A 13,224-nucleotide genomic window follows, 5' to 3' on the forward strand; every position below is an offset into this window, starting at 1 on the left:
ACCTAAGAGTTGTTGGAGAGAAGAGGACTTTATAAATCACTCTTCACCATATAGTGTGGAGAACCAAATCATTAATATCCTTATGCTTGCTTTCTAGATGAGTGATGGAGAGTGGATTCAAAATTCTGAATTTTGAAATTAAAAAGATTCCTTGATAGACTTACTCTAAAGGATAGACTTACTCTAATTATATAAAATGTTTCATTATATTCCTTTATGCTAGAAAACAAATTTTTAGAAAAATATTTTGTTATTTAGAGCCATGTTCTTATTTTATTTTACCCCACCATTTAATATGGCAAGTCAAAAGAGCACAATAAGGTCTTAATTTACAAATTATTTATAAAAAACACTTATTGGTATGAAAGTAATGCTTTAGAATTTCTAGTACTGAAGTATACACACACTTAAGAATTTAGGATTTTTCCAACAGGAGAATTTTCCCTTCTAACCTCCCCTTTCTCTTTATCTGCTCCCTTGAGTGCTCTCTCTCTCTCTCTGTCTCTCTCTCTGTCTCTCTCTCTCTCTCTCTCTCTTTCTTTCTTTCTCTTACATATTCACTTAATTATATTCATGGAGCGTTTATTCGTGCCAGGCACAGAGAAAGAACAATTGATTATGATTAAAAAGTGAAAGGCTATTAGTGGAGAGGAAATGTAATATGTGGAGAGACTTGGAAAAGATTGGTCAGCAAAGTTCAAAAAAACCAGAAAATTGGCTGGCATGAAAACAAAGGCTACAGGCCACACTTTGCAAAATCTATTGCATATTGCAGTGGCTTCTCTCCTATGTACTCTTAATGCTATGATATGCAAAACACCTTTCCTTATTACACAAAACCAAGTCTGTCTATAATCACTACTCATTTCAGCTTACTCCAAATGAATTCTCTATTCAGAAGAAGAAAAGAAGAAAAGTTCTGTTTTTTTCATTCTGTCTTTTCCTGCCAAATGCAGAGTCCGGTGAGGCATGTTGATGTGACTTATTTTTACTGTTTATTCTTCAAAATGGGGAAGAAGGGCCTATTGCATTTCCCTATTTCACAATTCTAATATAGTTTTCATAAAAAATCAGCAAAGTGATAAAATGAGAAGTCTTGGGCAAGATGAGACTTTTTTTTTAATGTAGGAGTACTGCTACTTATTCAACCACTGATTAGCTGACTGAATTGGGCATGAACTCCACCTTATATTTTTTTTCATTTTTTATAATTTTATTTATTGAATCATGGTGAGAGCAGGTACAAAGCTTTTGGGTTTACATCTTGGTCATACAATAAAACACCCGTACCTTCACCAGTGCCCATTTTCCACCCCCCAAAACCCAAGTATACCCCCATCCCACACCCTCCTCCTAACATGGGGCAGATGATTTCTCTATACGTTGATCACATTCAATATTTTGACACCATTATCATTTGGGATTTTACCCCAACACTCAGATCTGCTGAAAATGCAACAGTAGACCATTTGTTTTCTATTGCTGGTTATGAATAATATATGATGTTGTGTGGCTGCAGCAGTGTCCGTGCATTTTTGAAATTCTGAAATTTTAACAATTAAATCTGGAGGGGTTTCTTCCAAAGCCTTAAGCAGCTTGATCTGAAGCCAGAAAGGCATTTATGGGTGGTGACGGAAGGTCTCGTTGGGATGGGGAGGAAAGGACTGGCTCCACCCCCATCCCATGAGGCCCCACATGTCTCGTCACTGAGGGCCCAAATCTGACTGTCCAGTGGCCTCTGAAGGATGGCGACCACTGGGACGCCAGGGGGAACAGGCCAAGGTACGAAAACTATTCCCACCTGGGGTGGCCTAGCACCAGTAACCAACTGCAGGGACTGGACACATTTCTGCCAAAAGCCGCTGGGTTTTGTTTCTGAGTCTCTGGGATCATGGCCATTAGATGACTTGATCAGGAGCCAGAGAGGCTGTTCATTGGCAGCAACTCGGGGTCTCATTAGGGTGGGAAGGAAAGGGCCGATTCCACCCCATCCCATGAGGCCTCAGATGTCTCATCACTGCGGGCCCAAGCTTGACTATCCAATGGCCTCTGGTGGATGGTAGCCACCGAGATGCCAGAGGGAGCAGGTGGAAGGACAGCACCCTTTCCCCCGTGGGGTGGCCTGGCGACACTAACCTACTGCTCAGTCCAGACGCATTTCTGCCAAAAGTCACTGGGTTCCGAGATTTATTTCTGAATCTCTGTGATAATGGCCGTTAAACACCTTGATCAGGAGCCAGAGAGGCCGTTTGTGGGCAGTGACTTGAGGTCTTGTTGGGACTGGGAGGAAAGGGCCGGCTCCACCCCATACCAAGAGGCCCCACATGTCTCATCACTGTGGGCCCAAATCTGACTGTTCAGTGGCCTCTGGAGGATGGTGGCCACTGGGCCGCCACGGGGAACAGGCCAAAGCACAAAATCTATTCCCACCCGGGATGGCCCAGTACCTGTAACTTACCGCAGGGACTGGACGCATTTCTGCCAAAAGCCATTGGGTTTTGAGATTCGTTTCTGAGTCTCTGAGATCATGACTATTAAGCAGTTTGTTTAGGAACCAGAGAGGCCTTACCTCCAGTTATATAGGTGAGCTGAAGGTGGTTTGTGGCTCTGTCTCCCACATACCTCACTTTTGGCCGTTTACTTTCTTGGTAAACTTTGCCTTTGGCGTCTGGCCAAAGGCACAGCAGCAATTTCGGGGTATCTGGAAGTGTGATGGAGCCATCAGGATGCTGACACACTCGCCTCACGGGTACAGATTGACCTGCTGGCAACACCATATCCCCCAAGATGGGAATTTTAAAGTACAATGTTTAGAAAAGCCAACACTGAGAAACATATATTACATCTGGCAAGGAATCAATGTTAAGACACAGCCCATATTTGTAGAAATGTTAAGCCTGGTTTTAGATGAAGGACAATACTTGTGTCTAGAAATATCGCTATGGACAAGCATTCATCTTTTTACAGGAACTGGGGCTGTGAATCGGAGAGTTAGAGCAGAATATACTGCCAATGTGAACTCGGGAACAGAAGGAACTGAGGTTTCCCTCTACATCTGTAGCACTGTCCTCCCATTGTCAATTGATTTGCTCAAGCAGGCCCAGTAACATCCCATTGTGAGACTTGTTGTTACTGTGTTTGGCATATTGAAGAGGTCATGGGTAGCTTGCCAGGCTTTGCCGTGTAGGCGAGGTACTCTCGGTAGCTTGCCAGGCTCTCCGATAGGGGCAGAGGAATTGAACCCGGGTCAGCCTGGCCAGCCACATGCAAGGCAAATGCCCTACTGCTGTGCTATATAGGAACTCTATTATTTAAGTTCCCTGTTTTTGCGAAAAAAAGTGCAATTTTTTTTCCAGTGGTCCCAGAGATCTGTCCACATCCTAAATTGATGTGGAGTCTGTGATTATTACTTTCATGGAAAAAGAAAGATTTTTGGGTGTGCAAAATATGTGATACAGATGTTGAAGAGAGAAGGCTGCCCTGCAGTCACAACTGATCCTTATCAGAGAGAGAATTATTTACAGATCTAAAGAGGATCAGGTCATCTTCCAGCAGGAAGAAAGGCCCAGTTCTACAACTCAGCTCCCAAAACACAGGCCGCTGCTGAATGTCCTCAGGTAGACCTCAAAAGGCTGAATACCCTGGCTTCATCTCCGAATGAGAGCCTTCCTAATGGCCAGGCAGCGCACAGCCACACCCGATCCCCTCCCTCATAGACATCGCCCAGCTGCAGCGGCAACAGTGAACCTTGTCAAGCCGCCCAGCCACTGTATCTCATGGAGCGCATTGGTATTTTTTTAGTGCCATTAGCCCAATAGGAGTACCGCAAATCTGATGGGGAAATTGTGTTGGAGCCCATCCAGCTCAGTGAGAGAAAGCAATAACACAGAAGGCTCGGCTAGAACCACTAGCCCAGAAAATCCTCAGACAATGACTTCAGTAATATTATTGTGAGTTATCACTGTATCTCTGTATCAAGGTCGTCCCTTTGTTCATTGATTTGCTCGAGCGGGCACCAGTAAGGTCTTCATTTGTCCCTGTCTCATGCTAGTGTGGCCCAGTGGCATACTGGGGGCTCTTTCAGGGTCAGGGGAATGAGGACCATCATTGTTACTGTTTTAGCGTATTGAGTACATCACGGGTAGCTTGGCAGGCTCTGCCCTATGGGCAGGATACTCTTGGTAGCTTGCCGGGCTCTCTGAGAGGGACAGAGGCTTTTGGGGCAGACTCTGATTGTGAGTTATAATAACAATTATCACACATGGGCTTTATTGATTTTTTTAATTCGATAATTCCATTTGTCTTTTTGTTGTAAGAAGCAAGGTGATGGAAATTTGTATGCCTGCTAAGAGGGATCTCTTGGGTGGGTAGAATCACTGGTGGAGGGTAGGTCTCCCACTGGTGATTGCATTGGTGTTGGAACATTGAATGCCTGAAAAAACTTGGTAAATCATGGTATTAAAAATAAAATTTATTTTAAGAAGTTATTTTACTTAAAATTAGTTCTTTCAATATTGCTTTTACAAGGTTCCATAACAAGCAACACTTTTAGGTGTCTTATTTTTATTTACTCTCAAAAATACAAATATTTAATTAGTTTGGCTCATGATAAAATAGACTTAAAAACATACTATAAACTGTTATTCTAGAGTATTAAAATTTTTCATAAAAAGTAATTAAAAAAATATTGTGATTAGGTGTTCAAGCAGAAAGTGATGCATTTGCCAGCCAGGGGTTGCCAACAAGTTACCAAAGATGAAAGAGACAGAAAGGATTGTCATATGAAGCATCACACATGCACACACAGTCACATGCAAACAACATGTAGTCTGCTGCCACCTTGATTTCAAAATCAGTAAAAACTAATTTTCAACTCTTGTCCTTTATAAGTATAAACAATTAAGCTTTATTTAATGTTAAGTCAGAAAGTTATGGGTTCTTTTCAAGACCAGAAATAAGTAATAAATGTATCATAAAGGTAAAGGCCCTCCCGTTGATCATCGATTTGCTCGAGCGGGCCCAGTAACATCTCCATTGGAGACTTTGTTGTTACTGTGTTTGGCATATCGAATACGTCATGGGGAGCTTGCCAGGCTCTGCCGTGCGGGCGAGATATGTATCATATGTTCTCCAAAAACTGAGATTACTTTAATTAAAGGTACATGAAAAGAAAAAATAGAAAATAAATCTTTTCATAGATGAGTTTATGTTACTGTGAAAAAAAAACATGGATGTTGACTTAAAAAATTAAGGGATCCCTGACCAGGGACCCAGAGTAAACCCTGAGTACTACCAGGTATGGCCAACAAAAACAAACAAACAAACAAACAAATAGCAACAAGTGGCCCAAAGGCAACAGGGTTGATCCAGATAGATAGTGCAGAGGTTAAGGTACTTATGTTGAATGCAGCTGAAACTTGAATTCCCTGCCCCACATATGGTCTCTTGTAAATACAGCTCACAAGCTCTAGTCCATTGAGTTATATCTGTTGTTTTCCTTGTTATTCTTCTGTGTGTGTGTGTGTGTGTGTGTGTGTGTGTGTGTGTGAGAGAGAGACATTCAGTTGTGATCAGGGCTTATTGTGATCAGGGAGCACTGACTTTATGCTCAGAGTTTGGTGGATCATAAGCAGGTGTTGGGGATTGATACCAGGTTCACCCTGTCAAAATAAAATATCCTTTTCTTTCTCTCTGGACCAGTGGTTATTTTTCTTAAGTAAAAATTTGAGGATGTTATGCTATTGTTTCTCTTAGAGTGAGTGAAACTAATATTGAATCTGAGAAATATAATAATGTTTTTCCCTGACCGTTAAAGTTTTATATGTACATTTTTTGGCTGGAAAAATATCAGAGACAAAATGAAAGGATAATACTTTAGGTAAATATATACCAGTTACAGACAACAGAATTTTTAAAGATTTTATTTCTCTAACCTGTTCTCTTTCCGACCTCAAATTTTAAAGAAGTATGCATACTGTTTAGGATTTTTAAAACTGATAATATTGTAATTTATATTTCTATAACAGGATAAGCTATGAAAATAAAATTATATATTTATGTAAATACCTGACTCAATTCTTAAAGTACTGCTTAAGGACAATATTTTATTAACTTTGAAGCAAAAAGCTATTTCTAATACTTCTTTCAATTAGTACATTTACATTTATTTATAAGTTAATTTCTCTTACTATTAAAAATGGCTTATAAGATATAAGATCATTTATCCTGTTTTTCTGCAATTTGATGGAAATAAATGTATGTGTATCTCTAGTCCATAATATCTTTTAGATAACTATTTTATTCACTCATGATCCTTTGCTGTTGAATATGTGTTAAAAGATTCAGATGAGGATGTATTTGGTAACTAAAATATAGACTTTAAACATGTAAACACAGAAAAGACTTTATAATGTTTATTTATAGTGTGGTGTATTTTAAGGCTTTGAAAATTTTAATGATGACTTTAATAATTGTGAATACCTACCATTTAACAAAAATTTGTTTTCTTGACAGAATATATCAATCATACATCATTATAAATTGTCCAAGCATTAAATCTCTCAAAGATAACAGTTTTAGAATAAAGTCACTGAAGCATTCCTTAAAGAAAATTAGCTTCACTAAGTGGTGTGTTGCATTAGTAAGATCACTTAGCATGATAAAATGTGGTATCCTTAAAATAAACCAGTTTGAGTAGACTTTAGTTAAGTAGTAATAAAACTGAGAAAAGTTGTTTAAGATTTGCTAGCAAGTATTGAGCGTACTATTAATGGGCTACTTCCCTTTCAAATTTATGTTCTGGCAGATAATTTTATAGCTTACTAAAACATATACTCTTAAATTAACTGTGTATTTCTCTCACTACCGTCAGTATTTATACAATGTATTTGTTGGCTTGGTAAATATTATTCATACTGAAAATGTAGCCCTGTAGCACTGTCCTCCCATTGTTCATCGATTTGCTCGAGTGGGCACCAGTAATGTCTCTATTGTGAGACTCACTGTTACTGCTTTTGGCATATCAAATACGCCACAGGGAGCTTGCCAGGCTCTTGAGTGCGGGTGGGATGTTCTCAGTAGCTTGCTGGGCTCTCTGAGAGGAACGGAGGAATCAAACTCTGGTGTTGGTCCCATGCAAGGCAAACGCCCAACCTGCTCTGCTATTGCATATATATATATGTATATATATATATGCATTATATATGTCACTGTCACTGTCCTCCTGTTGTTCATCGATTTGCTCGAGCAGGCCCAGTAAGGTCTCCATTATGACAGTTGTTACTGTGACTGTATTTGGCATATTGAATACATCATGGGTAGCTTGCTAGGATTTGCCTTGCAGGTGAGATACTCTCGGTAGCTTGCTGGGCTCTCTGAGAGGAACGGAGGAATCAAACTCTGGTTGGTCCCGTGCAAGGCAAATGCCCTACCTGCTCTGCTATTGCATATATATATATATATATTATTTATATGCATTATATATGTCACTGTCACTGTCCTCCTGTTGTTCATCGATTTGCTCGAGCAGGCCCAGTAACGTCTCCATTATGACAATTGTTACTGTGTCTGTATTTGGCATTCGAATATATCATGGGTAGCTTGCTAGGATTTGCCTTGCAGGTGAGATACTCTCGGTAGCTTGCTGGGCTCTCTGAGAGGGGTGGAGGAATTGAACTCAGGTCAGCCACGTTGGTCGCTTTCAAGGCAAATGCCCTACCCACTGTGCTATCGCTCCAGCCCCATGCATATATCTTATATATGCATTATGTATATATAAAACATATGTTTTTGTACAGTTATCGAAAAAGTTATTATGGATTGCAAGCACACATATATTTATTTCCATTAACTAGCAAAAAAAAGAATTAATAATCTTAAATCTTATAAGTCAATTAATTTATGCTCAGGCCTTACTCCTGGCTCTGTACTGAGGGATTATTCCTTGCAAGACTTTAGGGACCTGATGGGGTGCCAGAGATCAAACCTTGGTCAGACCCATACAAGACCCATACACTCTGTACTTCCTGTCCAGACCCAAGATTTGAATTTGTGATTTGTGATACCAGGTTCAGCAACTACAAGGTCTTGGAAAAATATGAAGGTACTGATAACACAAAACGATACATTATTTTTATGAATTAAAATATTCAATTATTAATTATTATAGTACAAAACCCACTTGATTCTTAAGTATACTTTCATGCAAATCATACATGTAAAAAATAACCATATATTATTTCCCATTTTTTAAGTTACGTCAAACAAGTTTCCATTGGTGTTTGTCGTTTGCACACTTAAGCTATCTGAGTTTTGCAATTTAAGCTTTTCTAGCAATCTCTTATCCATTCAACCTCATCCTTCACACCATAATGATACATTTGTTTCACAGTGTAATACTGTCAAGTTCTATGGCCAATAAGTATGCTTCTAATATTTGATGAGTGTCTTTATATTAGTATTTTCATTAAAGATTTACAAACTCCTGGTATGCTGAAGACCAAATGACCCATACCGATGAAGCTTAACATTATATTAAGTGGAAAAAAATTAATAACCAGGGAGTTTATTGGCTTGCCAAGACTGATTAATAAAATAGTCATATGTGAGATTAAGGTTGGAATGAGTAGTCTTTTTCCTGCTAATCGTTTTGGTAACATCATTTATGTTCTCTCAAAGAAATCATTATAAAACCCCCAAAAAGGAAGTTTGTTCAAATAATTTTACTTATATGTGCAGCAAGTTTAGTGAAACAGAAAACCAAGTAGGCCATAATAGAGTAAACAGATGTAGTGGCAATTAACTATAAAATGATTGTAGTCGTGAGAAAAGTAAGACTATTACACTTTTACATATATGACAGAATTCCTAGCATCTGTCATACATGCTGAAGTCTCCAGTGAAAGGGAAGTTAGAAACACAGGAAGAAAGTAAAGGTAGCAAGAAGATAATTTGACTCAAATGTGTCCTACATTATACATCTAATAATATGATAAGTTCTTTCTAGTTTAATTTTCCATATATTAGAAACCTAATAAGAGGCATATTTGTCATGATAATAATCTAGTGCTTTGAATGGTTGAAGGAAAAAACCCTTTATTTTAGTATCATAGATTGTCATTCAATTCTCCACCCCCTGCGCTCAAAATAAAGATTTTCTTTTAATTTAAGGACAATGGATGTCATGAACATAAATAGGGAGGCATCTAAAATAAATACATATTTAATTCAAATTTTCAACATTGAATGTTGAAAATATAGAATGTTGCATATGTAATATAGCACTGTATAGCACTGTCCTCCTGTTGTTCGTTGATTTGCTCAAGCGGGCACCAGTAACATCTTCATTGTGAGACTTCTTACTGCTTTTGGCATATCAAATATGTCACGAGGAGCTTGCTAGGCTTTGCCACGCAGGTGCAATACTCTTGATAGCTTGCTGGGCTCTCCAAGAGGGGTGGACGAATCAAACCAAGGTTGGCCCAGGTTGGCTGCGTGTAAGGCAAGTGCCATACCCACTGTGCTATTGCTCCCGCCCATACGTAATACATAGTTAATATCATGGTCCTCCCGTTGTTCATCTATTTGCTCGAGTGGGCCCAGTAACGTCTCCATTAGAGACTTTGTTGTTACTGTGTTTGGCATATCGAATACGTCACGGGGAGCTTGCCAGGCTCTGCCGTGCGGGCGAGATACTCTCGGTAGCTTGCCGGGCTCCCGAGAGGGGCGAAGGAATCGAACTCCGGTCAGCCATGTTGGCTGTATGCAAGGTAAACGCCATACCACTGTGCTATTGCTCCAGCCCTATAGTTAATATATTATACAGAATATATTAAACATATATATTTCTTATATATTTATATGTATATTTATCTAAAAGGGTTTTCCAAATTAGTTCTAGCAGATGCTGGAAGAGTACTTTAACATAATGTCAGAATTCTGCAACTAGAGTAAGTTTTGTACTTTATTAGTGTGGAAAAATCATATTGCACTATTTTTTCCTAATTCAAAATAATTTACTGCTAATATCTCCCAGTAAACAATCTCAAAATTTCAAAATTTTGCAACTAGAATACTGAGAATAATATATCTGGTGATATTTTGGCTAGACTGTTTTTCCTGCCTAGGTGCAAGGTGCCCATTTTGACTTCCAGGGCTTAGTTTTGTCTTTTTCTGAGCACTTTGTTTGTCCATTTCTGGTCTGGATATAGATGGTAATTTTTTTCTCTTGTTCTCTCTAAAACAAGATATTCAATAATATAAAATAAGGAATAAAGCAAGTGGTTAATCTCAATTTATGTTATTCACATATATGTTTCCACATTATATGCAATTTATGGATGTTTATAGGTGTTTATTAAATTTTATAAAAATTTATTTAGAGCTTCATCTTCTATAATTTCCCTAAGGATAATAAAATGTTGGCTGGAGCAATAGTATAGCAGGTAGGGTGCCAGAAAACCTGGGTTAAATCCCTGCACCCCATATGGTCATTCAAACTACACAAGAAATGATCCCACATCACAGAGCAGGGCTGGAAGGTAGCATTGAGCACCATCATGTATGGCCCCTAAAAACATGAGAAAACTAACAAAAGAGAGAATACCAAAAAAGACAATAACACAAACAATACTAATTCTGAGAGGTATCGCTGATGCCACGTCAAATTCTGTAACACAGCATGATTTTTATTAAAAGACGATTTTTTTTTCATTTTCATTTCATCATCCTGTTATTCGTCGATTGCCTCGAGCAGGCCCCAGTAACGTCTCTTTCATCCTAACCCTGAGATTATATTCAAGGCTCTTTAGGAGAATGAGACCCATCATTGTTACTGGTATTTGGCATATTTGGTACGCCACGGGGAGTTTGCCAGACTCTGCCCTGTGGGCAGGCTACATTTGATAGCCTGCAAGTTTGTCCAAAGTAGGAATGAGATGATAAGATGTCATAAAAGATGTCCTGATCCGGTTCCGGGAGCTGGTTTTTATAGTCTCTGAGTCTTGGCCGTTGATGGGATTACACGGCGCCAGGGGGCCAGGTGGTGGGTGTGACCCCCGCCTACTGGAATTTGGAGGATCTGGGTGGAGGATGCTCGACTCCAATCCGAGTAGGCTGGGACGATTTGGAGTATAAAAATATCTTCCATGGTAAAATGTTCAGAGTTAGCACAGATAGGTAGGATTAAAACTGCTCAATGCCAAATTGTACCAAATACATGCTATATGATATGTGTACTCTGCAGTTCAAAAAACTACTCTGTGAAACTTGCCCATTACTGCCATTAGAAACAATTGATCACTCAGAATTCCTTAAGTCCTTGATGATGATACAGTATATTTGCTTAGTATACAGAATAATCCAATGTATTATACTGTTAATTTTGCCAAAAAAGTACTGGTTTCACAATAATAGGTTGTTTTGGTTTTAAAAATAAGGAACATGTAGATCATATTATATGTACATTGTTAATCCATGCATTTACATACACACACACACAGCACTGTAGCACTGTCCTCCCATTGTTCATTAATTTGCATGAGCGGGCCCAGTAATGTTTCCATTGTGAGACTTGTTGTTACTGTATTTGGCATATGGGATACCTCACAGGTAGCTTCCCAGGCTTTGCCATGTGGGCAGATACTCTTGGTAGCTCGCCAGGCTCTCCAAGAGAGGCAGAGGAATTGAACCCGGGTTGGCCAGGTCAGCCGTGTGCAAGGCAAATGCTCTAGCCGCTGTGCTCTCCCTCCAGCCCATATATATATATATATATATATATATATATATATATATATATACACTTTGGGGTGCCACTCCTGGCTGTGATCAGGGTTTACTGACTCTGGCTCTGTGATCAGAAATCACTCTCAGGTCTCAGAAGCTTGGGGACCATATGTGGTGCAGGGAATCAAACCATGATTGACCCCGGGCAAGCTAGTGCACTACCTTCTGTATTATCTATCTGACTCCAAGTAATATGCAGTTTCATCAAAGTGGAAAGGCAAGTGATTCTTAATGTAGAGATAAGAGGATGTTTTTCAAGATCAAAACTTAAAGAATCTGTTCTAAAATATTTCTCCACAAGAGAAAAAAGCTGCTATCTTTAACCCTACTAACTTGGCATTCCCATGTACCAGTTGATTTGGAGAACTGTTTTTCTTTGTGGTTGTTTTCTCTAAAAGTAAATTGCTCTCATTTTCAGGCATGTCAGGCACACCTGATAAATTAGTTGTCTGTTTTCTTATTGGGAATGCTGTTCCTAATGAAGTAGGAGGGGGTTTCTTTTGTTGAACTTTCTAGATATGTGAGTTCTTATTGTTAAAGCAGTTTTCACTTTTGCTTCTTGGACTTTCCTTTAAAAACACATTTTGTAATTAGTAACTAAACTATATACATATATGTGTGTGTGTGTGTGTGTGTGTGTGTGTGTGTGTGTGTGTGTGTGCTATGTGCATAGTGAGCAGGGTGTTTTTAGGAATTATCCTAGGAAAACTTTAGTAGAAGAGGTAAAAGTTTATAAAAGATTATGTTATAAAATATTTTTATAAATAAAGAGCACCAAATAAAGGGTGTTGGGAGGCTCCTCCTGGGTGGGAGAAGCATGCTGAAAGTAGACTATAGACCAAACATGATTGCCACTAAGTGCCTCTTTTGCAAACCACAGCACCCAAAAGGAGAGAGAGAGAGAGAACAAAAGGGAATGCCCTGCCACAGAGGCAGGGTGGGAAGCGGGGGAATGGGGGGTGGGAGGGATGCTGGGACCCATGGTGGTGGAGGATGGGCGCTGGTGGAGGGATGGGTACTTGATCATTGTATAACTGAAACCCAGGCACAAAAATTTGTAAGTCTATAACTGTACCTCATGGTGTTTCACTAATAAGAAAACAAGTTTATAAAAGATTGCCATGATGAACCCGTGGATTAATAACAGGGAAATGGGCATGCAATTACCAATTTAATTCATCTTGAAGAGTTGGAATGTGTGGGAAAAGGGTATAATGCTAATACTCTATTATTAAAATGAGTACACTGAGCATTATTGTCTTATTTTTCGACAGTCTGAAAGATGCAGGCGTGGTGCATAAGCAGTGGCGAGGTGCCGTGTCTTCTCACTGCAAGCCATGCCCAGTGGCCCCTGCCAGCCCTGTCTGTGGTTCAGACGGTCATCTCTACTCTTCACAGGTAAACAAAACCATGGGCAATGAGTATAAAATAGAGATTCATATT

At 39.2% G+C, this 13,224-nt stretch overlaps 1 protein-coding gene across 1 annotated transcript in view; it reads left to right on the forward strand.

Annotated features, from left to right (window-relative positions):
• The window catches only part of SPOCK3 (SPARC (osteonectin), cwcv and kazal like domains proteoglycan 3), a 405,672-nt gene that overhangs the window by 276,958 nt on the left and 115,490 nt on the right, over positions 1-13,224 (forward strand). The window contains exon 5 of the mRNA XM_056114055.1: positions 13,056-13,179. Coding sequence (XP_055970030.1) covers positions 13,056-13,179 — 124 coding nt within the window. The remainder of the gene's footprint in view (positions 1-13,055; positions 13,180-13,224) is intronic.

This window comes from Sorex fumeus, unplaced genomic scaffold (assembly GCF_029834395.1).
Source record: "Sorex fumeus unplaced genomic scaffold, SorFum_2.1 ptg000024l, whole genome shotgun sequence".
Taxonomy (NCBI): Eukaryota; Metazoa; Chordata; class Mammalia; order Eulipotyphla; family Soricidae; genus Sorex; species Sorex fumeus.